The 26,645-nt window shown below is 41.7% G+C and overlaps 1 protein-coding gene across 3 annotated transcripts in view; it reads right to left on the reverse strand.

Moving 5' to 3' along the window:
- The window catches only part of LOC310671246 (uncharacterized protein), an 82,052-nt gene that overhangs the window by 51,825 nt on the left and 3,582 nt on the right, over window positions 1-26,645 (reverse strand). Inside the window, exons 1-12 of one of the 3 annotated variants that reach the window (XM_083426988.1) lie at window positions 23,822-24,118; window positions 23,497-23,667; window positions 20,411-20,479; window positions 19,892-19,977; window positions 19,640-19,726; window positions 16,828-16,937; window positions 9,579-9,701; window positions 7,953-8,029; window positions 6,122-6,339; window positions 3,402-3,567; window positions 1,974-2,180; window positions 1,321-1,482 (exon numbers count right to left, since the gene is read on the reverse strand). In XM_083426988.1, the coding sequence (XP_083283114.1) occupies window positions 1,321-1,482; window positions 1,974-2,180; window positions 3,402-3,567; window positions 6,122-6,339; window positions 7,953-8,029; window positions 9,579-9,701; window positions 16,828-16,937; window positions 19,640-19,726; window positions 19,892-19,977; window positions 20,411-20,479; window positions 23,497-23,564 (1,373 nt within the window). In that variant the 5' untranslated portion in view covers window positions 23,565-23,667; window positions 23,822-24,118. Of the gene's footprint in view, window positions 1-1,320; window positions 1,483-1,973; window positions 2,181-3,401; window positions 3,568-6,121; window positions 6,340-7,952; window positions 8,030-9,578; window positions 9,702-16,827; window positions 16,938-19,639; window positions 19,727-19,891; window positions 19,978-20,410; window positions 20,480-23,496; window positions 23,668-23,821; window positions 24,119-26,645 lie in introns of those variants that run through there. The other 2 variants (XM_083426987.1, XM_083426989.1) reach the window with 2 other exon arrangements.

Here is a 26,645-nt window from a genome sequence, read left to right on the forward strand (position 1 = left end):
CACTGAGCACATTGTGTGAGACAATGCCATTTTGGCAAGAGCTGAAAGGGCACAACAAAAGGTTTTACAGAGGGAACTAGAGTCAAATTCAATGGCTGGATGAGTGTGGTTGAGAGAAGCACAAGCTAGAGGTGCCTTGTAAACTGGAACAGTAAATTCAGCCTACACCTTTTGCATTAGGCTTTGCCAAGTTGGTTCTGTTTCTGCAGTTGAAGTACAGAAGCGAAGCCCCCACCAGCGAGGAACACCCCAATACACATATTCTTGGCCTCAAATTGTAAATGACCTGTTCTTTAACCTACTCTACTTAACTTGTTTATTTAAGATATTTAAATATTGCATTTCCTTGGCTCAAAGCAGTTTATGTAAAAGTACCACAGCACAACATAAAACCACAATAAAATGGTCCTATCTTGTAACAGGTAAGAAGCGGCACTGAAGCTATGCCACTGATACCTTGTCTGCAACCACATGGTTGTATTGTGCTGACTGAATTGCCCTCTGCTACTGTACCCCAATGGGACGCGGGTGGCGCTGTGGGTAAAACCACAGAGCCCAGGACTTGCCGATCAGAAGGTCGGCGGTTCGAATCCCTGTGACGGTGTGAGCTCCCGTTGCTTGGTCCCTGCTCCTGCCAACCCAGCAGTTCAAAAGCACGTCCAAGTGCAAGTAGATAAATAGGTACCGCTCCGGTGGGAAGGTAAATGGCATTTCCGTGCGCTGCTCTGGTTCGCCAGAAGCAGCTTAGTCATGCTGGCCACATGACCCAGAAGCTGTACACTGGCTCCCTTGGCCAATAAAGCGAAATGAGCGCCGCAACCCCAGAGTCAGCCATGACTAGACCTAATGGTCAGGGGTCCCTTTACCTTTTACTGTACCCCAATAATAACTTGCAAGTGGAAGCTTCCCCTACCCCGTGACCCCAATCTTCACCCAGTGACAGACAGACAGTTCCAGCTAGCAAACTGCCAGGAAGAGCAATCTACACCCCAGATCTGCCATGCTGGAGGAGGTGTCCAGTCCTGCCTGGCTCTATCAGAAGAGAAGCCCTCACCTGTGAGGAACACCCCAATGCATCCTCCCAAATGGCAGGCAGAAGCTACCACTGGCGATATCCCTGTCAATGAAAAGTCCTGAAATGGAGCATTTGGGGAGTGGGGCTTGGCTGCTGTAGGATCTGCTGGGTCCTGCTATCACATGATAGCAATTAGACTCAATCTAAGCCTCTTCCTCACCCGCTGAACAAATTGTGAACCACACATGAGTAAGAGTTGGATTGACAGTAATTGGAATAGCAAGCAAAACAGTTTGCATGATTACCTTACTGTGTAGACCCATATTTCTGAAGGTGTCAGGAGGAAGAAAACAGTTCCACTGGCTCGGTTGTAGGTAAAACTTAGAACTGGCTGGATCAGAGGAGGATAAGGAGGTGGCAGAACTGTGCATAACGTTTCCCCATCTTGAAGTGAGAATATTCTTAAACTTTGGAAAGAAAACAGAGAGCAAACAGTATTTTTATTTTTTAAAAAACTATAGGTCAACTATTATATACATCCTATCATCCCTACCACTGGTCTTGCTAGCTAAGGATGATGGGACTTGTAGTCCAAAAATAGCTAGAGACCCAAGTTTGGGAAACACTGGTATACACTTTAAAAAGAACTCTTTTACATTGCCATAAAAGGGCCCCATATATGCAGTCGTCTTTATTTAGGAAACTGCTTTCAGTTTTAGATACTAGCATAAGGATATTATGGCTACAGTCCAATACACACTTACCAGGAAATAAGTCCTCCTGAACTCAGTGGGACTTATTTCTGAGTAGATCTGTATGGAATGATTCTGAACCATTTGCTTCAGAGTTATATCATCCAGATAATAATATATTTATTTTGGGAAGGATCACACTGGAAACAGTAAGAATTTGCTTTTTAAGAAATCTGTTTTACAGAAATCCCAACATTTCAACATACCTGTTGTCAGCACCCATAGCAACCACCCTGCTGGACTTCTCATGTGCACTACAGACGTAGAGTTTAGTTATTGGACTGTTGAAACGAGTCCAAAAGGTAGTAAATGAATTCAGATCATATATATGAAGATTGCGGGGAGAACAGCAGTACAGAAATGTATCATCCACTGTGCCAATCCAACGTATTCCTTCTTTGAATGGTGATATGCTGGATATAAAAGAATGGTATTATAGGCCAGATGTGAGCTGAAGAAGAGTGCTGGGAGCTGGAGTTACGAGTAGATCAGCCATAAAACACCTGGTGTCAGTGAAGTTAACTCTTCGTTCAAAGAAACCAAAACAGTGCAGGCCTAGTGACCACAGCAACTCTTCCCACTAGGTCTTGCTCCAGTGATGCAGTTGTGAGGACTGAAGGTACCCGCCTTCCCACTGCTCTCTAAGGATCCTCCCCAGGATCCTTCTCCAGCAGCCTAAGGCTCTGTTGTCTTGTCTCTCTTTGCTCTGCCCTCTTCATTTCTCTGCATGTTCTGAGGGACCGGGGGGGGGGAGCTGATCACAGAGGGGGGAGATTCTCTGGCTTCTTCAGCAGCCTGCCTCCACTCAGCCTCTGCTTCTGTCTCTAATTCTGGACTGCTCTCTGACACAGCCTCTTCCTGCTAACTAAACCCTGTTGCCTCTTTAGCTTCCAATATCTCTTCCTCCCTGTCTGCTCCCTCTGACCACACATTGTCTTTCCACCACCAATCCCCTGTCTCTGACCCTTCTTCCCTTGGGGGTTCCCCAGCTAGTGCCTCCCACCACTCCTCTGCACTCAGCCAGTCCATGGTTGAAATTCATGACATGACACTCTTGGAAGCACACCAAATTCATTAAAATTGTCCTCATCATCCACATTATGTGCAAATACTGATGCTAAGTCGATGAGGACAACATCATTAGTCAGTTTGGCACATTTGTCAAACAGCCAGCAAAAAGAAGGAACTTTGTAACAATAGGTAATTGCTGTTTGTATCATATTCAAATATAACAGAAAAATGCTACTATAAGAAATATATAACACCAGCCCCTACAAAAGCCATTTAAAAGTCATTATAATTATATAATTTGTTGAACGATTTATAGTGAATTGTACAAAGTAAGTGATGCAATATCTTTAACAATCAATATATTCAGGGGGGAGCATTTTAAAACAAATTCATAGCATAATCCTATACATGTTTACTCAGACATCAATTCCAGTGAGTTCAATGGAGCTTATTCCCAAGTAAGTGTACATAGGATTACAACATTAGTATTTTAGAAGCTATATGGAATGCTAGTCAACCTCCTGGTGTATAAAATGTATGAACTGGATGCAAAGGTGCCCTTCCACCTCCAGATATAAACCCATATATGTATAAATTAGGGAGTACTACCTTGTTTAAACTACCTGTAAAAAATGTCCATTGTATCAAATGACCAGAGTTTGACTGATCCATCTAGAGATCCAGAGATAAATAAAGAGGAAGAGTTTGGGTGCAGCAGAAGCTTTGTGACAGTTTTCGAATGACCTTGAAATGTGTGCAGCAAGGAGCCTTGGTCACTCCAAGATTTTACTGGGTAAAAAGAATAACAGGAAGACACGAAATTAGTAAAGCTGTAACAATTCAGTTATGATTACAGAGTTGGATCCACAGGTTTTCTTACTGAAATCAGTGTTTGAAATTGGGTATGTCAACCCCTTCCTTTTATGATGGCTTCTTTAGTTGCAGTTTTAGGGTATTAGAGAGGGTGTGATATGCTTTCCACTTCTGTGCAAGGAAAATCACCTGGATCACTCTATCATGTCACTATTTGCTTGGCTAAGGAGGACACTCCAGTCTCCAGCTTTGCACTGTTCTGTCAAGATCTATCCTATGTTTAGTGCTTGAATTACAAGGGGAAAAAGGGGATCTGACTTGCTTCCTTACTTTTTATGACAGCTCCATAAACTACTTTTTTAGAAGGCTGTAGATGGTTTGGCTGAAACTGTGAGGAGTTAGGAGTGGGATTTTGGGATTTAAGTAGCTTGGGTTTTGAGAAGTGCAGAGAAAGGGATTTGGTAGAAACTCCTTCTGTACATTGTACAAAGACTTGGATTCAACTCTATATCTGCAAATTACTCTCCAGTAGTTTTAACAAACACAATGTAAGGTCATAAAATTCTAAAGCTGAAAGAGACCTGAGTGACATCTAGTCTGGCTTTATCATTGCAATATCTTTCTTGGATCTAAGCCATAGCCCCAAATAATTCTATCTGCAAACATCCAGTTTTAAATTCTACTGATAACAATCTCCAAATCTGAAGTCCTAGTTAGTGAATGCTGCAGGAGGTCTATATCTCATATAAGTAGTAGATAGTTCTAAAATCCAACAGACAAATCTGGCCTGCTTATAAATCCATTACTGATTTGGTACTAAGTATTCCTCTAAACGGCGTTTCTGTGTGCGGCTCTGGCTCACCAGAGCAGCGATGTCACGCTGGCCACGTGACCCGGAAGTGTCTCCGGACAGCGCTGGCCCCCGGCCTCTTGAGTGAGATGGGCGCACAACCCTAGAGTCTGTCAAGACTGGCCCGTACGGGCAGGGGTACCTTTACATTTACCTTTTATTCCTCTAAAGGGGATGTGGGTGGCGCTGTGGGTGAAACCTCAGTTCCTAGGACTTGCCGATCGTATGGTCGGCGGTTTGAATCCCCGCGGCGGGGTGAGCTTCCGTCATTCGGTCCCAGCTCCTGCCCACCTAGCAGTTTGAAAGCACTCTTAAGTGCAAGTAGATAAATAGGGACCGCTTTATAGCGGGAAGGTAAACGGCGTTTCCGTGTGCTGCGCTGGTGCTGGCTCGCCAGCTGCAGCGTCGTCACGCTGGCCACATGACCCGGAAGTGTCTTCAGACGGCGCTGGCTCATGGCCTCTAGAGCGAGATGAGCACGCAACCCTAGAGTCGGACATGACTGGCCCGTACGGGCAGGGGTACCTTTATTCCTCTAAAGAGTTAACAGTTAGCTTGTGACCCGTGAACTCCAAAATTCTTGTCTTAATTTTTTTTTGTGGGGGGCGCGGAATCTATACTTCCATAACTGATCTCTTCATGACTGCGTCAAAACTGAGAACTTGGACTAAATAGAAATGTTTTATCCCACCAAATTATAAATTTCACTGTTAGCAGAGTAGTCACAGCAGCAAGAAAGCAGTTTTCCTGGACTGGCAAGTGTGACCATAGTGTCTTCTGGCTCCATGAGCAATAGAATCAGAGCCAATTCAGGGCCTATTTACCTTTCTAAGAGTGCATCTAGTCTAGTTATTTTTGTACGATCTACCATTGGAAATTCCATGTGGAGATAGTGCAGGCTACATTGCACCTTGTGATCTATCATCCACTGTCCCCATTAAGTTTCTGGCTTTCTTGTGTGGAAGCTTGTATTCCATTAAATGCTTCCTTATTCCTTGCTGCTGCTTTAGCACTTAACAAACTTTTCATTGGTAACTTGTGGTTTTATATTTATTGGCAGCCACCCTGAGCACTTTGAAGGAAAGGCAGGATGTGGATGGTTTAAATGATGTATAAAATAATATATGAAATGTATTAATTTGGTTGAAGAAGTGCCTCCTGTACTAGTAAAACATGCATTGTTATTGTCAGAGGTCCTTTTGGGGTCTCTTCTGACAAAAACTTCATTATGCAGTGATGCGGTAAGCAGCCTGCTCTGTGGTGGCAGCCCATCTGCCAAGGTTGGTCCCAACTGAAAACTTATGGATTTGCCCAGGGTTCTGCTGGTTATAGGTTTCATAGCTTCAGACTGGAAGGATGAAGTCTGCCCTGCTGTTATAAAGAATATTTTTAACCATGGTATTTTAGTTGCTGTCATTTAAGTACTGCATTGTATTTCACTGCTGAGGTTTAATTTTATGTATTTACTGCATGTACCCCCCCCCCCAAATCAGTGGTGATAAAGGGCAAGATAAAAATATTTTAAATAAGTACTCCTACAAATTTCACATTTAAATTAACAGTAATTGGAGACTGTTGATTTAAACCCTTTTTATTAACAGCAATAAAATGTGCCATAAAATAAGGAGATAAGTATGAAGATAACATTGGATTATTTGTAGCCTCTCTGGGACAACTTACTTTCATTGCCTTTGCAGGAAGTAACCAAAACGTTAACGTCAGATGAGTAGACACAAGAGGTAATTTCGCTTGTATGTGCGTTTGGTATCTCGAATAGCATTTTCCCATTGATGTTGTAGCAGGTGAAATGGCATTCAGAAAAGCAGTAGTATCTTTGCATAAGGACATCAAAATCCATATTTGTGCACCACCTTTTCCCCATGTGTGGATATTCTCTACTGCATTAAATATATATACACAATAATAAAACATAGCAATGTGAAAATACTGTAGGAATTATTTGAATCTGATAAAAAGAGAAAATCTGCTAGAACCAGATGTTTTATATGAACTGTCACTACTGAGCAAGAAATATAGGACTGGATCCAATGTGTGACTTCTACAAATGGAAGGGCTGCTTCTGTTTGTGGAAAGGACACCGAGAGCCAATGGCGGAAGGAAAGAAACAATTCACACAAATTCTCCTTTTTAGCTGCAGGAGCCAGGGTCACTTCCTCAACCCTCCAGCACAGCTTTTCAAGCATCACCAGGGGCTACAGAGGGAAGAAGGAATCAGCAAAAACCACCTCCTCCCTTCCTCCATCCAATTGGAGCATCACATGAACCAAGATCTGCTCATGAAAACTCTGGACCCAAGACATGGGTGTAACCACACACTGCTAAACGTATTGCATACTATTATTTATTTATCAATAGGCCCAGAAAGGTTCACAACAATAAAAATATATAACAATATTTTATAATTGAAATCAAATATAATATCTCCAACAGAACAATAAAAAATCAGCATTAAATTGTTCATCATTCTATAAAAGTCTGGCAGCAAAATATCACCTAACACTTCACATCTCTGCCCAAAGCCTGCCAAAAGATATGCTCAATGGAGCTTATCCTTGGCAAGCATATAGGATTTCAGTCTAAGTAAACATTTTCATTCCATTTGCAAAGCTGTGAGCTAAAATAGAATTTGTGTAAACTTTTTTTTGGGGGGGGGGGAACTGTTCTTAACCTGAGACACCACTTTAGCTAATGGGGCCTCCTGCTGCGGCCGTGCCATCAGAGCACGATTTCTGTTCTCATCCTGAAGCAAAGTTCTTAACCCGAGGTACTATTTTCTGGGTTAGCGAAGTCTGTAACCTGAAGCATTTGTAACCTGAAGCGTCTGTAACCCGAGGTACCAGTGTGTGTGTTTGTTTGTTTGTGTATATATGTGTGTGTGTGTTTGTGTGTAATATTTCATTATACAGGTTAAGAACTTTGCTTCAGGATGAGAACAGAAATTGTGCTCCGGCGGCACAGAAGCAGCAGGAGGCCCCATTAGGTAAAGTGGTTAAGAACGGACCTCCGGAACGAATTAAGTTCTTAACCCGAGGTACCACTGTATATATATTATCTATGTGTCTCTTCCTCTCCTCAGTCATTTAGTTCCATTTCCTCTCTTAAGCTGTTGCCCGTTTCCCCTGCTCTCAGTTCCTCAACATTATTAGGGTTATGATGAGGCTAGTGGGAAAAGGGGTGTTGCTCCCTCATGCATATTCTAAACAATGTTTGCATATATGCAAACCTGAGGTTACTCTGAGTCTGCTGACACCTCTTTGCTTGTGTGTGATGATATTTTGGCTGCAGCTCCATGAGCACCAGAAAGCTTGAATCACAAATGGAAAGGGTGATACTTTTCTCATAGTTATACTTCCGCATATTTGTATATTCCAACTCACATACATGAATTGTGATGGATTGCATCAAAGAAATAAGGTACACATATACAGGCATCTGGGTCTGGGCTCCTTAGTCTAAATGCTCATTCCAAAATTCAAACAAACTCATGTACCTGGGGAAGAGGCCATAATTGCACATTGGATAGATGTTAGATTCTTCTGAGATCCTCTTTTCTTTAAACTTCCAAATCTAAAATAGAAAATGTTATAATCTTATAATATTATAATAGTTGAAAAGCTTAAATAGCATCAGTTGGAAATTTAGAAGTTTACGACCTCATTACTATGGACACTTATTTGGAACGCTGTGAGATTTATCTCCAAGTAAATATGCGTATGATTGAGATGTGTTGAAATGTTTTTGGCAAGGGATTTACATTTCAGAAAGTGTGCTATTTTATTTTTTATTAGAAAGGACACTGCTAGAACCAGACGGAAGAAATCCTCATGTTCTTTTAAAACAGCAATATGTATTATATAATTAAGGAACCCCCCTCCCAAAAAAATCTATTCTCCAAATCTTTTATTAGCAGGCAAAATATTCATCAGAGAGCTGCAATGATAATTTTACAGGTTTCTGTACCAAACAAGCATTAAAAGATTTTTCTTCTTCTTCAACTGAATCCACCTAATTCAGTAATTCAGTAGTAAAAGAATAATAAAGATGTGGATCATAAATCAGTATTAATTAGTTCAATAGTTTTTGCATGATCTGCCATCCACCAAGTGACATAATAGAAGTGTCCATGGAATAATAATGCATATACACATAACTGATAAAATCTGGATTCCAGTGAGTGATTCACAAAATAAGAGGCCTCATATATCCTGATTTTCCTGATCAGTACCCCTAAATATGCAGCTTCCAAGTTACATTAATTTGGCGTCATGCCTTCAAACTTAATGCAGGGAAAACAGTATTCTAGTGTTCATGCACCTATAGAATGTCCACTCTGCTGAAGACTGACTGGCAACAATGCTTTCAGCACACCTCTTTATGGAGTTGATGCGATTCACCAGCTTCCAAGATGCCTTCTATCTAAAATGTTACAAGGATTGTTTCATTTATGTCTGAAAGTATCCAGTGTTGTAAGCTGCCATGGAATCATGAACTTAACTATTCAAATAATAAACAAACCAACAAACAAAAAAGCAGGGTTTGCCAAACTTATTGGGCCTGCAGGCAGATTTGGAAAACACCATGGGCACCCACCACAAAACAGCATTTCTATGGCTGAGTCTGGCTAGTTACAAAACAGGTACCATGCGGGGAGAAGGCTAACCTCTCTCTCCTCTTTTGCCCAGGTCATTTTTGAATTTTACTACCCGCTTTGCCTAGGCCTCTGTATTGTTTTTACATCCCTTCAGAAGGGAGCTGTTTCCAGAGGAATAACTGTGAGGGGTGAAAGACTCTGTGTTGGACATCAGAGGATGACTATCTCTACTAGTCTTGTGCCTCCATCCAGCCTTAAAAGCCTTCAGAAGGCAACAGCTGCCAGAAGAGCAACTGCTGCTTAATATATGTTTTGACTTGATCTATTAGTAATGTGTATGTTTATTTAAATGTTTGGGTCAAATGAACTGTTAATTGCTGGTGATTTGTTTGTGTGTGTTATGTTGCATTGTTACTATATGGCTTACTATGTATTGTTGTTGTATTTTGATTTTTTTCTGTGACTGTGAGCACAGATTTATTTGTGGGAAAATGTGGCTTATAAATAAAATGGCAATGGCAGTACCTTTACTCCCATGATTCCTCCACCGATGAGTTCATCTCTCACTGGGTTGAATGATAGAAAGGTTAACCGTCCAAAACCTGGATTTTCTACTGAACAAGTCTCATTATAATCCTTGTTGTAAACCTTAAAAAAACAAATACTGATGTCAAAGATCTTGTATTTTACAACATTTCAAATTACATCTAAAGTTAACTCTTTTTAATGTGCACATACTTTCTTTCCTTGTCAGTAAAAATAAAGTGGGTTCTAAATTATTATTATTATTATTATTATTATTATTATTATTATTATTTCTACATTATAATTTAGTATTATTACTATTTCTGCATTATTATTTCCATGGCCAGTTTAATTTGTATCCAAAATTTATTTGCGTTTTCATGCTTTCACCATAAATGAGGGGGAAACCCCTTTCAGTATTAGATTCACGTTTTATGGAACTTTTTTGTTGTCATGTTTCATCTGGTTATTACTATAAAATAATTTTCTTTTATACTGGTGTACAATGAAAAACTATAACTCCCTGGCCAGATATTCTCCAAAATATCAAACATTATCAAGAATACTAAATCTTTCCCTCAGTTTATAATACGTATATACTTTTAACCTGTTTCTTCTCACAACCCAAAAAAAAGCAACATTCTGCATAGTTCTGAGACAATATGTCTCCTGATACATATATACTGTATTTTTCCGTCTATAAGACATCCTCATGTATTTTTGGGGACTCCAATTTAAGAAAATGGGGGAAGATCTATCCATGTATAAGACGCCCCTAAATTTTGGACATTATTTTTTAGGAAAAAACCCTAGTCTTATACACAGAAAAATAAGGTAATTTTCAAACTGAATTTTGAACAACATCCAACAACACTATAGTTTGGCTTGCTGTGACAGGCAAACCAGATTGATTAGCTCAGATATGGAAGAGTTGACAAAAAATGCTGTCTGGATTACCAAAGTAATAAGCAATGTTGAAGATTCTAGCATCTTGTGTACCTGTCTCATTCCTATCCTCACAGAAGCATCAGTGTCAGAACCTCTTTAAAGGCTATTTTGTGACTGCTGTATGCTTGTATTCATTAGCTTTGCAACAGTGTCTCTGAACTGAATGAAAAAGGAAATGGGATGCCCATGTTTTTGGTTACAGAGCAAAACTGCCACTGCAATCCTATGCATGTTTACTCGAGAGTAGTGCCCGCTGATTCAGTAAAGCTTAAAGGTAAAAGGTAAATGTACCCCTGACCATTAGGTCCAGTCATGGACGACTCTGGGGTTGTGCGCTCATCTCGCTCTATAAGCCGAGGGAGCCGGTGTTTGTCTAGAGACAGCTTCCGAGTCATGTGGCCATAGAATCATAGAATCATAGAATCATAGAGTTGGAAGAGACCACAAGGGTCATCGAGTCCAACCCCCTGCCAAGCAGGAAACACCATCAGAGCACTCCTGACATATGGTTGTCAAGCCTCTGCTTAAAGACCTGCAAAGAAGGAGACTCCACCACACTCCTTGGCAGCAAATTCCACTGTCGAACAGCTCTTACTGTCAGGAAGTTCTTCCTAATGTTTAGGTGGAATCTTCTTTCTTGTAGTTTGTATCCATTGCTCCGTGTCCGCTTCTCTGGAGCAGCAGAAAACAACCTTTCTCCCTCCTCTATGTGACATCCTTTTATATATTTGAACATGGCTATCATATCACCCCTTAACCTCCTCTTCTCCAGGCTAAACAGGCTAAGCTCCCTTAGCCGATCCTCATAAGACATTGTTTCCAGGCCTTTGACCATTTTGGTTGCCCTCCTCTGTACACGTTCTAGTTTGTCAGTGTCCTTCTTGAACTGTGGTGCCCAGAACTGGACACAGTACTCCAGGTGAGGTCTGACCAGAGCAGAATACAGTGGCACTATAACTTCCCTTGATCTAGATGCTATACTCCTATTGATGCAGCCCAGAATTGCATTGGCTTTTTTAGCTGCCGCGTCACACTGTTGGCTCATGTTAAGTTTGTGGTCAACCAAGACTCCTAGATCCTTTTCACATGTACTGCTCTCAAGCCAGGTGTCACCCATCTTGTATTTGTGCCTCTCATTTTTTTTTGCCCAAGTGCAATACTTTACATTTCTCCCTGTTAAAATTCATCTTGTTTGTTTTGGCCCAGTTCTCTAATCTGTCAAGGTCGTTTTGAAGTGTGATCCTGTCTTCTGGGGTGTTAGCCACCCCTCCCAGTTTGGTGTCATCTGCAAATTTGATCAGGATGCCCTTGAGTCCATCATCCAAGTCGTTGATAAAGATGTTGAATAAGACCGGGCCCAAGACAGAACCCTGTGGCACCCCACTAGTCACTCTTCTCCAGGATGAAGAGGAACCATTGATGAGCACCCTTTGGGTCCGGTCAGTCAGCCAGTTACAAATCCACTGAGTGGTAGCATAGTCAAGACCGCATTTTACCAGCTTCTTTACAAGAATATCATGGGGCACCTTGTCAAATGCCTTGCTGAAATCAAGGTAGACTACATCCACTGCGTTCCCTTCATCTACCAGGCTTGTAATTCTGTCAAAAAATGAGATCAGGTTAGTCTGACATGACTTATTTTTCAGAAATCCATGCTGACTGTTGGTGATCACAGCATTCCTTTCTAGGTGCTCACAGATTGTTTGCTTAACGATCTGCTCCAGAATCTTCCCTGGTATTGATGTTAGACTGACTGGGCGGTAATTATTTGGGTCCTCTCTTTTCCCCTTTTTGAAAATAGGGACAACATTTGCCCTCCTCCAGTCTGCCGGGACTTCGCCTGTTCTCCAGGAATTCTCAAAGATGACTGCCAGTGGTTCTGAGATCACATCTGCCAGTTCTTTTAATACTCTTGGATGCAGTTCATCTGGCCCTGGAGACTTGAATACATCTAAACTAGCCAAGTATTCTTGTACTATCTCCTTAGTTATTCTGGGCTGTGTTTCCTCTGCTGAATCATTTCCTCCAAATTCTTCAGGTCGGGCATTGTTTTCTTTATCGGAGAAGACTGAGGCAAAGAAGGCATTGAGGAGTTCAGCCCTTTCTGTGTCCCCTGTTTGCATTTCACCATCTTCTCCTCTGAGTGACCCCACTGTTTCTTTGTTCTTCCTTTTGCTACGAACATACGCATAAAAGCCTTTTTTGTTGCTTTTAACCTCTCTAGCAAGCCTGAGTTCATTCTGTGCTTTAGCTTTTCTGACTTTGTGTCTACACGTGCTGGCTATTTGTTTGAATTCCTCTTTGGTGGTTTCCCCCCTTTTCCATTTTTTGTACACATCCTTTTTTAATCTTAACTCAGTTAAAAGTTCTTTAGATAGCCACCCTGGCTTCTTTAGGCACCTTCCATGTTTCCGTCTCATTGGTATTGCCTGAAGTTGTGCTTTTACTATCTCCCTCTTAACAAACTCCCAGCCATCATGAACTCCCTTTCCTTTTAGTATTACTGTCCATGGGATCTCACCCAGCACTTCCCTAAGTTTTATGAAGTCGGCTTTCTTAAAGTCAAGAAATTGAGTCCTAGTATGCTTGGCTGCTCCTTTCCGTTGTATAGTAAACTTCAGAAGAGCATGATCACTTGCGCCTAATGATCCTTCCACTTCTACCCCATTAACCAGGTCATCGACATTGGTTAGGACCAGATCTAAAATGGCTGTTCCTCTTGTTGCTTCTCCCACTTTCTGGACAATGAAGTTGTCTGCAAGGCCAGTGAGGAATCTGTTTGACCTTATGCTCTTGGCTGAGTTTGACATCCAACAAATATCTGGGTAATTGAAGTCCCCCATTACTACTATCTCCCTTCCTTTTGCATGCTTGGCCATCTGTTCCAGGAAGGCATCATCTATGTCCTCCGTTTGGCTTGGGGATCTATAGTAAACTCCCACAATGAGGTCACTATTATTCTTCTCTCCCTTAATTTTGACCCAAATGCTCTCACTTTGGCTTTGAGGTTCTAAATCTTGGATCTCTTCACAGGTATACACATCCCTGACATATAACGCCACTCCTCCTCCTTTCTTGTCTGGTCTGTTTCTCTGAAATAGATTGTATCCCTCCATTTTTACATTCCAATCGTGGGACTTATCCCACCAGGTTTCAGTGATGCCTATTATGTCATATTTAGTTTGCTGTACCAAGAGCTCAAGCTCATCTTGTTTATTTCCCATGCTTTGTGCATTAGTGTACAGACATTGAAGTCCATTAGTCATTCCCCCGTGTCTCTTATTTAAGGATTTTTTCCTCCCACCACTAGGTCTGCTTGCTGTTTGCTCCATTTGGTCTATGACATTTGGATGATCATCTTCATCAATTAATAGACTCCTACCTTCAGGAGCACTGTCTCCCTCCCCCACATTAGTCAGTTTAAAGCCCTCCTGATGAGGTTTCTTAGTTTTTTGGCAAAAACATTCCTCCCAACCGTTGTGAGGTGCAGCCCATCGCTTGCCAGAAGTCCATCCTCAAGAAACTGCAGTCCGTGATCTAAGAATCCAAACCGTTCCTGTTTACACCATTTGCGAAGCCAGCTGTTTACTTCCACTATTTTCCTCTCTCTCCCTGGGCCACGTCGTTCAACTGGGAGGACAGATGAGATGACGATTTGTGCATTTAATTGCTTCAATTTCCTGCCCAGAGCCTCGTAGTCTCTTTTGATCTTCTGGAGGCTATTGCTTGCAGTGTCATTGGTTCCCACATGAACCAAGAGGAAGGGATATTTGTCAGTGGGTTTTATGATTCCTTGCAGTCGTTCAGTTACATCTTGGATCTTAGCCCCGGGGAGACAGCACACTTCCCGAGACATCTTGTCAGGCCCACAGATCACTGCTTCTGTTCCCCTCAGTAGGGAATCCCCTATCACCACTACACGCCTTCTCTTAGGTTTGGTCAGGGTTCTTCCGTGAGGTGTATGTATGACTAAGCCTTACCTGCTAATGTGCTAAGGCAGGTGTGGGAAGCCTTTGGTCTGCCAGATGTTGCTGAACTAAAAGGGACATTCCAGAGGAGGAGCAGGCGCAGGTTGGGGCAAAGAGAGACTTATACCTATTCCAAACCCTGTTCAGCTTGGTCATGTGACTCAGGGCCCACACCTCAAAGCTTGGTCCCCTACACTTGGCATTAGCCCTTGCCAAAAGCTCCTGAATGGAGTTTGGAATGGGATAGTTTATGTGGATGTGAGTTATGCTAGCCTAAATTACACTGGCTTCCTACAAAATCTCCCCAAACAGGCAAAGGGAAAAAGGGGTGGGTGGGTGGATGCACAAGCAGAGACAGTAGATTACCAGGTACAGCTACTAAAAAACTGGAGTTTCAGGTAAATAGGGGCAGCTCAAGCAGACAACAGTTTTCATATGTCACATGCAAAGGCATGCAACTGAGCTTCAACACTGCTTTTAAAAGTGAAATGTGGCTTTGAAAGTGAATAATTTAAAGCCAAGATGTTGCACATGGAAGTGGAGCACTTAACCCTTTGAACACCCAGTTTCTTCACTCAGAACTCCCTTCTCCCTAAGCTGCTTTGAACTTTAAAATAATAATAATAATTTATTTATACCTTGCCCATCTGGCTGGGCTTCCACACCCACTCTTGGCGGCTTCCAACAAAATATTAAAATACAGTAATCCATCAAACATTAAAAGCTGCCCTAAACAGGGCTGCCTTCTGATGTCTTCTAAAAGCCTGGTAGTTGTTCTCTTTGACATCTAGTGGGAGGACGTTCCACAGGATGGGTGCCAGCACTGAGAAGGCCCTCTGCCTGGTTCCCTGTAACTTGGCTTCTCGCAGTGAGGGAACTGCCAGAAGGCCCTCAGAGCTGGACCTCAGTGTCCAGGTAGAATGATGGGGGTGGAGATGCTCCTTCAGGTATACTGGACCGAGGCCGTTTAGGGCTTTAAAGGCCAGCACCAAGACTTTTAATTGTGCTCGGAAACGTACTGGGAGCCAATGTAGGTCTTTCAAGACCGGTGTTAAATGGGCTTGGCGGCTGCTCCCGGTCCCTCTAGATGGTCCAGAAGGATGTTATGGTTGATGGTGTCAAAAGCCACAGAGAGATCCAGCAGAACTAGGAAACAGGTCTCACCTTTGTCCCTAGCCCGCAGGAGATCAGCAACCAGTGCGACCAAGGCAGTTTCAGTCCTATGATGAGGCCTGAATCCTGACTGGAAGGGATCCAAATGGTCCGCTTCTTCCAGGCGTGCCTGGAATTGTTCAGCAACCACTTGCTCAATCACCTTACCCAAGAATGGAAGATGTGACACTGGGCGATAGTTGGTTTTTTAAGAAGCAGTTTGATAACCGTCTTTTTCAGTGTGAGTGGGAAGGCTCCCTCACAGAGAGAAGCACTCACCACCTCACGAAGCCCATTGCCCAACCCTTCCCAGCTAGCTTTTATAAGCCAGGATGGGCAACGATCAAGGAGACAGGTGGTTGGTTTCACTTGTCCAAGCAGCCTGTCCACATCCTTGAAGGTAACAGATTGGAATTGATCCCATGCAACTTAACTAGACAGGAATCTAGCACTCTCCCGCCCTGGCCCTGCTCCCACGGTGGAGTCTACCTCTTTCCAAATCTGAGCGACTTTATCTGCAAAAAAAACTTTGCAAAATCATTGCAGGAGATCATGTGGCCCGTACTGGGCCCCGATGGAGCAGGTGGTTCTGCTAAATTGCAAACCACCTGAAAGAGTCTCCTGCTGCTGTTTTCCGCAGATGCAACAGAGGCGGTGAAGAAGGTCTTCTTCACCGTCGCTATCGTCACTTGGTAGGCTCGACATTGAGCTCTAACCCGTGTCCGGTCAGATTCAGAATGAGTTATCAGCCACCAGCACTCTAGCCGTCTCAGCAATTGTTTCATTGCCCTTAGATCCGTGGAAAACCACAGGGTTGTCTAGGCTCCATGCAATCGGAGAGGGCACTTCAGAGCCAAACAGTCAATAGCCCTGGTTAACTCCACATTCCAGTTGGCCACCAGGGAATCAGCTGAAAGGACATCAACATGGGATAAAACATCCCCTACAACTCTCTGGAAACCATTTGGATCCATTAAGTGGCGGGGGTAGTTATACTTGGGCTCTGTTAAACTTCTCTGAAAGTGACATATAGCTAGTTCCATATGCTCACATGCTGTGCAAATCTTCCCTAACAGGGAAATACTGAAGTCCTATTACTTTGCTGCCAGAATCTGCAAATCGTTTCTCTTCTCATGAGGAAAAAAAACACTTGTATCAAGAATGACAAAACACAATTTTACCTTAATTGAGAAATCTTTTTGCAGAACAAAGTAGACATTATACTTTTCAGAGTAAGTGATGATTCTTGCTGAGCTGAGCTGAGACTTTGGAAACTCCAACTCTCTTCTAACTGAAAAGTTGAACACAGACAAGATTTTTTACATAATAATAATAATTATTATTATTTGGGAATCTAATCTAGCCTTGTAAATAAATCCACAAACATTACTAGACAGGGAGAGGGTGAGGGAAACAAGCTGCAAAGGCACTACAGTACTAGCATGTGTTTCCATGCTGGCTACAGAGAAAGGGAAGTATTCTCCTCTGTAGCCAGCAAAGGTGCTACCACTTAGCAGGCAGGTTTTTCTAACTAGCCTTCCACCAAGTAGATATGCAGAGGAGAGGTGGAAAGATCTGTCTACTTCCACCAGTCCATTCAATCATCTGCATAGAATTTCTCGTTTGCTATGTCTTCCTGGCAAGTAGTTGAATACAAGCTCAGCTAATCCAACTGTTTTATACTATTGGCTCCATCTTCAATGGAACTACTCAGAAGATAGTCATTAAAATCAGTAGAAAATTCATATTCTACAATTCAATAGAAGAAATATTTAAAATTTTATTTAACATGACTAACTTGAGTTGGCATAGGATTATGAACAATTTCATGCTCTGTATCTAGCAGAACAGAAATGGAAAAGGGATTTGGGCACTGAATAGAGCAGATTTATCAATATAAATGGCTCCTCAGCTAGGAGACCTCAAAGAACAGATTAAGATAAATGCTAGTCCAGTTTACTGAACACAATGTGTTCCCTGGAAATTGTTAATTAGACAAGCATTAGCATAATGAGTCCATAATTACCATTGTTTCCTATGGGAACATTTCTAAACTGGGAGTTGCCCAATCTCTCTCTATGGTTTGTTTCTGGTTTGGCTGCAGCCAACCATCAAAAGAGAGACAAAGGAAAAATTGATCTGTCAGATCTCTCCTGCTTTCCTTTGCTTTAGTTTAGATTCCTGCATTGCAGGGCATTGGACTAGACGACTCTCAGGGTTCCTTCGAACTCTACAATTCTATGATTCTATGACTGTATCTGATCTTGCTCTCTCCCTGCATGGTTTCTTCCCCAAAATGGCTGCCACTGCCCAGCAACCACAAACAAGCAAGGAAGGAAGTAAGGAAGGAAGGGGGCTAAATCTGCAGAGTGTATAGTGAGGTGTGGACACAATTCTTTACATTTGGATAGGTGAATTTCCATATTGTGAGTGGACAGATTGTGGGACCTGCATGTACACACACAGGGCTGTGACTTCCTGCTGAAATCCTGTAACTTTTCATACTGCAAAATGTTCCAATTATTTATTTATTTAGCTCCACTTTTGCTAATGTGATATTAGGGAAACATCGCAGAACAAGTAATAAAGTGGAATGGTGTCTGTGCAGTCCAGTATAAATCCACCACTAATGTACTATTATTGTGTCAATGACATGTTACAGAATGCAACCACCAGAGAGAGAGAGAGAGAGAGAGAGGTGAGGAAGAGTCGGAGAACCACATTCCTGACACCCTTGTCACTGCTGCTTACTTGGACCAGGCTGGGGCAAGGTCACAGCCATGTGGCTGCACACTCCAGTGTTCCCATTGGTTCAGCTGCACAGCCCTGACCTTCCTTGGCAGCACCCCAGCTTGGTAAAGATAAGGAGCAGTGGCGTAGGTGTCAGGAGGGTGGTTCCAGGGCTGTGCGTGTGGAGGAAAAACTTAAAACATGTTGCAGGGTTCCCAAAAATAGACCAGAGGCAATTGTACTTCATCCAGCAAAGCTTTATTGTTACTGAAGGCAAATGAGCATAAAGGTCACAAATCCAATACATTTAGGAGTGGCACTGTCAGTTGCAGCAGATTAATCTTAAACTAACAAGAACTTATAACAAGACTAAACCTTAACACTATATACAGAACAGAATATCACACCAAAGAAAAAGATAGACAGAGAAAGTAAAACCCAGGCCTTACTTATATAGTCAGCATGACCTTTGACAGAAGAGATAAGAGAACCAGATTAAACCATCTGTCCTCAGCTTCTCTGAAGAAATAACCCAAACACCATGAACCTCCTGCTTGCTTCTTTCACACAGAGACGCTTCCAGAACCCTCTTGAATTACCATAAATAGAATAGGAAAGATCTCTAGACATCAGATCAATACTTTCTGCACTAAGAAATGCAAACTGACATCCCTCACATGCAGTACTACTGACATGTATACGAACACACTATACAGGAAGAGAAAATAAACAAAACATCTAATACTTACTTTGATCAAAAAATAACATTAATGCTGAAATTAATGTTCTGTTTCCTTTTTTTAAAAAGAGAGAAATCTGGGCTACTTGATCAAAAGGACTGACACAAAATGAAAATACACTTGAAAACAAAACCATTAAAGGTGGAATTCAATGTAGCACTAAGGCGGCATTCTGTCAACTCAAGGATTTCTCATCACACAACGGGGTTTCCTCACCCCACCCCAGCCCTCCTAATTCTGTTGTAGAGTTTCTCTCAACCCAACCCCCTGCAGTACGAGACACACAAGGGAAACTCAATGCACAATTACTTGTTGAATATTGCCGAATGTCATCAGAAAAATAGTTGTTGTTTTTTTTTATAAAAAAAAACAGATTATTAGAGACACTAATCAAATGTGAAGTGGCAGAGGCTGGTATAAAGCTCTTAGTGGGCACGCTATTTGGTGCTTTGTTTAATTCTTCCTTCTGAAAGTACACACAAATGTGAAATGAAATTGAAAGCAGACTATAGATTTACCTTACCAGAAAGATTAGTAGGAAGCAAATCCAGACTGAAAAATCCTTTCCCATCTAACAACACCAGTCGTTTGCTCCTGTTAGAATAGGTTGCTAAAAGGAATTGTGAAGAAGATGGTTTTAGGCCATGACTTCAAACAACATTTCTAGATTTATATGACTGGAAGGATACTGAGATACACAGAGGAAAGGGAAGGTGGATCCTAATGTTTCTACAGGTGTTTTATCTTTAACTGGGTAGAATTTACATCTTCTTACCTCCAATGATATCTAAACCTTGCTGGGTGTAGCTCTTAATTAATCTGAAGCCAAAAGAAAGAAAGGCAGTGCCCTTTCCTATAAATCTGCAACAGGAAGAATAATTTAACTTTTTAGAGACATACATAAACAGCACTGGGAAAATGGTACTGACTGAAGCATACCTATTTCCACTGGCCACATTGCACTCAAAGTTCTAAAATTCAAGTGGAAAAACAAAAACATGAAAAATGAAATAAAAACATGAAAAATGAAAACATGAAAAATGAAATAAAGCAAGTTTTTATATAGTATGTGAACCCAATCAAATAAATAACCAAAGTACCCCTTTTTTTGGAGTGGAAAAGTTGTTTTCGGGCACAAAAATGCTAGCAAAACAGAATTAAAACATATTTGGTATACAAAACTCATTAAAGTGGCAAGGGTGCTCATATGCTACAAATTTTAGATTCCATTTGAGACAGATCTCTAGAGACAATATATGTATGTATGTATGTATGTATGTATGTATATACTTACACTTGAGGTGATATATCCTTTGGTTTTAGATGCTCTTCAATTCTAGGCACCTCATCTTCAAAAGTTAATCTTCACAATAATGAAATAGAAATTTGGATTAGGTAAGAAATATACTACAATGCAGTTTGTGAAAACGGAAGAGAAACCACATTTAACATGATGAAACAATAGCATCTCCATGTTGGCTTTATTTCTGTTAAATAAATCATGACACAGTGTAATATGTCATGTGCTGTTGCTCCTCTGAGGTTGCATTCACCTAATTTTAAGACTTACTAAGGAACAGAAGATTTTTATTATGTCCTCATATGTAAAACCACAGAACTGAAAAAGGGTGTACTTTTGTTTTCCCATTACTCTAAATTTTAATATAGCTTTCAGCCATGATTGCTTATAGGGCAAAGCATGCCTAAAAATGTTCTGAAAAAGAAAGAGAAACTACATGAAAATTATTAATAGATGGTATCTAACCCCGAGTAGACTAGCTAAGATGTATAAAACGAAATCAGATTTGTGTTGGAAATGTAAAGAAATGGAAGGAACTTTTTTTTTTCAAATGTGGTGGGCATGCAATAAAGTTAAAGAATATTGGGAGATGATATATCATGAGATGCAAAAATGTTTAAAACACCCCCACCCCCCAAAAAAACCCCGAGAGGCATTCCTGCTAGGAATGGTTCAGACAGAGATACCCAGTTATCAGAAAAACTTATTTATGTATGTAACAATGGTGGCTTGGGTCTTGTTAGCCCAAAAATGGAAGGTGAGGGAGGTCCCTATCAAGGAGGATTGGATGATAGAATATGCAGAGTCAGTAGGTCTAACAAGTAGAATAAGAGAGCAAGAAGAACAGGTATTTAAAGAGGAGTGGAAAATTTTCGCTGAGTATGTAGAAAATAATTGTGTACAGTTGGAAACGCTGGCAGTATTAAGGTAAATTCAACAGTATAACATATTTAAAAGGGATGTAAGATGGGAGAACTGAATTAGATGAATATACAAAAATATGCAGGAATGGTGGGCAAATTAAAAGAACCTTGGAAGGAGAGGGAGGGAAGTTGTTGACTATAATGCAAGATATTCATTTTAAGATGTAAAATTTGAAAATTTAATTAAAATTATTTTTAAAAAATTAAAATGTTCTGAAAAAGAAGTAATATTTTGGGTGATAAATGCAGGAGATTCTCCCCTGTATATTATTTTGTATGCACACACTTAATCTAGAAGGGCAAACCATACAAATGCCTGGTTTTGACAGCTTTTGCTCCTTGCTAGATCATGGAATATTTTTTCCCCTCACATGTTTAGTCTGACATACTAAAATATACATGAAATTTAGAAAAGTTGGTAGGATAATTACTTCCTTTTTCACAGAGAAGTGTAAAGACCAACAGAAAGATATACCAGCAATTCTACCACAGGGCAAAATATCCCAAATGAAATTAATATAGTACCAGTTTAACTATACATTTAATTCAAAATGGTTTCACAGCTGAAGGGCAATGCAGCTAATCACAAATAACATGATTGTCATGTTTTATTATGAGTTACGGGCTACATTATGGTTCCTCAGAAACTAGGTCATCTTATATCTTGCATCTGTTATGAGTTTGTGGGCGTCAGACTTCTAATCCATATTATCCTAGCAATATAAACCAGGCTAGATTCCTCATGAGGTCATTGCCTGGGGGGTGGGCCATTAAGGGGATAGAGGACAAATAATGGTCCATAGATGGTTAAATGGGAAAAAGCCTGAGGTTTTTTTAGGTCAGAGTTTGGGTGGGGAGGTGGGAAGCAGCAAGCAGAGGGTCAGAAAGCAATGTTTGTTTTTTGTTTGAATCCAAGCCTGTGGCTATGGGAGACACAAGTTCCTATTGGGTGTTGATGCTGGGAACCCCTCCACCATAAGCTCAGGTTGTATATGTGTGTAAATAAACCAGATATCATAGAGACACCAAAGTCTCCACTGCGCCCTATTTCCAAAAGGAAACATGAACCAAGATGAGCACCTGGAACTCCAGGAATCTCACATCGCTCAGAGATTGAGGTGGCGTGCAACACAGCTTATATGTTACACATATACAACAGAAGTGATGACTAATGGGGGGGGCAGATGGAATCTCAAAACGAATGCTGGGTTTACTTTGCTGGCAGTTAGCAATCAGAAAATAGAAGTTAAAGGTTAACACATTAACCATAACTACAAAATCAGCAACGTAGCTTTGGCTTCCAGTAGCCAGCTCTAACAATCGCAAGAACAAATGTGTTATCTCTCGAGGGGAACTAAAATGCACAACTTGGAACAAAAGACAAGCAGGCACACCAACAAAACACAGCAAACAGTCTGCAGGATCCCAAGCACACGCCTGACTGCAGGAATGCTGAAAAGACTGCCAAGCTATTGCCTTGAGCAGAAGGCAGCAACTGTAACTGAGGTCTCTTCTGGATACAGGCTAGTTAAAAGTTCCTGAAAGCTAAGTACATTCCTGCCATAAGCATTAGAACGCACTAATCCCAGTGAGTCTAGCATGCCAGAAAGTACCCCCCCTCCCGCCCACAAACTTCTACAAAACAAACTTCTAAAGTGCCTAGAAAAAAATGCATATTTCTAATTAAGAGGTTTTTCAAAAATAAAGCCTTAATCTGATTTTACTAGAACTTAACATTTTAATTATTTTTTGTTTGCAGGAGCCTACATTAGACATTATGTGATACTTTCAGAATTGGTCTATCAGCTCTGGGGCGGGGGGGGGGGTATATTTATTGTGAATTTTGGGATTGTTTTAGGGCTCGGTATATGGACATTTAAAATAATGAGAAAGGGGGTGCCTTTTATAATGGGCTGAGAGGACTGAAACTTATTGCTGAATACCCACCGTCAGCTTTCACAAATCTACAACTAGCAGAAAGGGCTTAAAGACTTAGAAAATGGTCAAGTTAGACTTGCACCCAACCCATTTCTTTTTAGAAATGCGACAATGAGGCATATAAGGGTGCATAACTCAAAAAAATGTTTTCAAAGTTACATGCAGATAAACCCAAAAGGATAATTTAAAAGTTGAATTTTAATATAGTACCATATTCACCTTTTTTTCTTGGAACCTCTTCGTTTTTGCTTCTTTATAGCACTGGTAATCCCTTGGCCTATATCCATTACCAAAAGCTATTGGCTAGTAGGTGAAGAACAAATAAGACCCTATGCTGATTTCTGGCTGGTGCAGAAGATTCACCATACTAGTAACCAATAAAACATTTACCTGAAATTCAAAAACCAAGAAACATGAATTTGCATAATGAAGTGGAAAATCCCATTTGTAAAAATAGCTTGGATTTTGTGTGCGCATCAAGTTTTTCCATGAACCTAGTTCAATACTAAAAAAACCCCAGGGTTTTGAAGAATACACAACTTACCTCCTTGTTTATGGAGGTTGCACTATAGTCTATAGATAATCAACATTTTATAAGAATGGTTCCTGGTGGAAATCATAAATTATTCGCAATTATCACTGGCTGTTGTTAAGATAAAATGGAATAGTTCCAAGTTTGCTGCAGATGAAGGACATGACACGAATGCGACTTTAAAAGTATACAGTATTACCTAATAGTTGCCATCTTGATTCTGGGTCTGGTTCAAAGTGCCGGTTTTCATAGAATCATAGAAAGTTAGAAGGAACCCTGAGGGTTATCTAGTCCAATCCCCTGCAATGCAGGAATCTCAACTAAAGCATCCATGACACCTATCCAACCACTGCTTAAATACCTCCAATGAAGGAGAGTCCACCACCTTCCAAGGAAGTTGGCTCCAGCCCTTACTGTTAGAAATGTAAAGTTTTAAATTGTTTCTTTCTTCCCCATTCTGCTTGCTTCATGTCACATTTGATAGCTTACATTGAGCTCTTCACCCACATCCCAAATTTTGCTATCCCACTGCTTGACTCACCAGCTGAACCTATTGCATGGGCAGGTGGAGTCGCCCAAACCCTGGGCGGCCCCGTATGGAATAACGACTCAAGACAATGTGCTATGGGATCAAAATTGGCCACAACTTAATTATGTTTCAGATGTGGGTAAACCTTGGCTCAGGCATTGGACGTTAATCTCTCCCAGTCCCCCGCCGGGGATCTGGGGAATATCAGGGTTATCCAGAGTATGTGGGGGGGGGGCTGGCTCTGGAGAACATATGTTCAAGCAGAGAGCACCAGCCCCTGTTACGCCGCCGTTGCAGGGGAGAACAATGACAACCTCTAGGCGTATGGCCAAAGCTTCCCCTCAAAACAACCCATTTAACGGGGAACCCTGGTATCATCGCCGCAAAGAGAAGGGGGGCGTGGGTCACCGCTACACGCCCACCCCCATTTAGGGAAGTAATAATAATAATAATAATAATAATTTATTATTTATACCCCGCCCATCTGGCTGGGTTTCCCCAGCCACTCTGGGCGGCTTCCAAAAGAATATTAAAATACTGTGATACATCAAACATTAAAAGCTTCCCTAAACAGGGCTGCCTTCAGATGTCTTCTAAAAGTCTGGTAGTTGTTGTTCTCTTTGACATCTGGTGGGAGGGCGTTCCACAGGGAGGGCGCCACTACCGAGAAGGCCCTCTGCCTGGTTCCCTGTAACTTTGCTTCTCGCAGTGAGGGAACCGCCAGAAGGCTCTCGGTGCTGGACCTCAGTGTCCGGGTAGAGCGATGGGGGTGGAGACGCTCCTTCAGGTATACTGGACCGAGGCCATTTAGGGAAGATAGACTAAAGGATTCCGCCCAAGGCCTGATACTGCCAAAGTCGTGGAATTTTGCTACGGGAAAGGCAAACCTGCCAATACAGTGAGCTTGACGTAGCAGCGCCCGCATACCTGTGGAGAAAAGGTTGACCTGCAAAAGAAGTCTTAACTGAGGCTGGGTAGGGCAGGAGAAGCTCTGGAGCCAACTGACGATTCCCAGGTAAGATCCTCCCCCTATTGTGTGGGCAGGGTGGTCCCTCCCCCTACCTGGCCTGATCCCCTTGGCAACGCCTCCCCAGGCAGGATTGGGCAACTGGCTGAGGTAGGCAGAGACCTCCAGGAATCCCACCTGGGGAAGGCGAAGCCAAGCCTGTGCTAATGATGCCGCATAGGGTCCCAGGGGCTGCGCGCGACCATGCAAAGGGCACCCCCCCCCATTTAACGTGGGGAGCGGTCATTACTCTTCCCTTTGTTTCTGATCTCCTGTTCCTGTTCCTTGCTCACCCATGGTCTTATATCAGCTGCCTTCCCCCCACCCCCCACCCCATTGGTATCCCTGCCCTGCCCTTTTATTTTTGCAGTACTACCCAGCCCTCACTCCTTCCAATATGGTAACTGCTAACTGTTAATGTAAAGACTGTTAATGTGGAACACAAGGAATAAAGCAATAAAACATAACAAGAAAATAAACCTTTTTTTGAAGGCAGGTAGTCAATATAAGTAATATTAAAAAACAAACAGCAGGATCTGAAATTATGGCACCTGAAGATGGGGCTTTATTCTCCAAGGACACTTTACCCCCCAGTTTGGCTTGTACTGACTTTCTAAAACCCATATTTATCCTAATATAATAACTGCCTAGTTTCTTTTTGTTGCTGATATCCACTTACCACGGAATCTGCATTTTTCATCAAATGATGGAGATAGAGAAGTTTGCTGCAGATGAAGGACATGACACGAATGCGACTTTAAAAGTATACAGTATTACCTAATAGTTGCCATCTTGATTCTGGGTCTGGTTCAAAGTGCCGGTTTTCATAGAATCATAGAAAGTTAGAAGGAACCCTGAGGGTTATCTAGTCCAATCCCCTGCAATGCAGGAATCTCAACTAAAGCATCCATGACACCTATCCAACCACTGCTTAAATACCTCCAATGAAGGAGAGTCCACCACCTTCCAAGGAAGTTGGCTCCAGCCCTTACTGTTAGAAATGTAAAGTTTTAAATTGTTTCTTTCTTCCCCATTCTGCTTGCTTCATGTCACATTTGATAGCTTACATTGAGCTCTTCACCCACATCCCAAATTTTGCTATCCCACTGCTTGACTCACCAGCTGAACCTATTGCATGGGCAGGTGGAGTCGCCCAAACCCTGGGCGGCCCCGTATGGAATAACGACTCAAGACAATGTGCTATGGGATCAAAATTGGCCACAACTTAATTATGTTTCAGATGTGGGTAAACCTTGGCTCAGGCATTGGACGTTAATCTCTCCCAGTCCCCCGCCGGGGAT

This window comes from Podarcis tiliguerta (genome assembly GCF_965153285.1).
Source record: "Podarcis tiliguerta genome assembly, chromosome: 2".
NCBI lineage: Eukaryota > Metazoa > Chordata > Lepidosauria > Squamata > Lacertidae > Podarcis > Podarcis tiliguerta.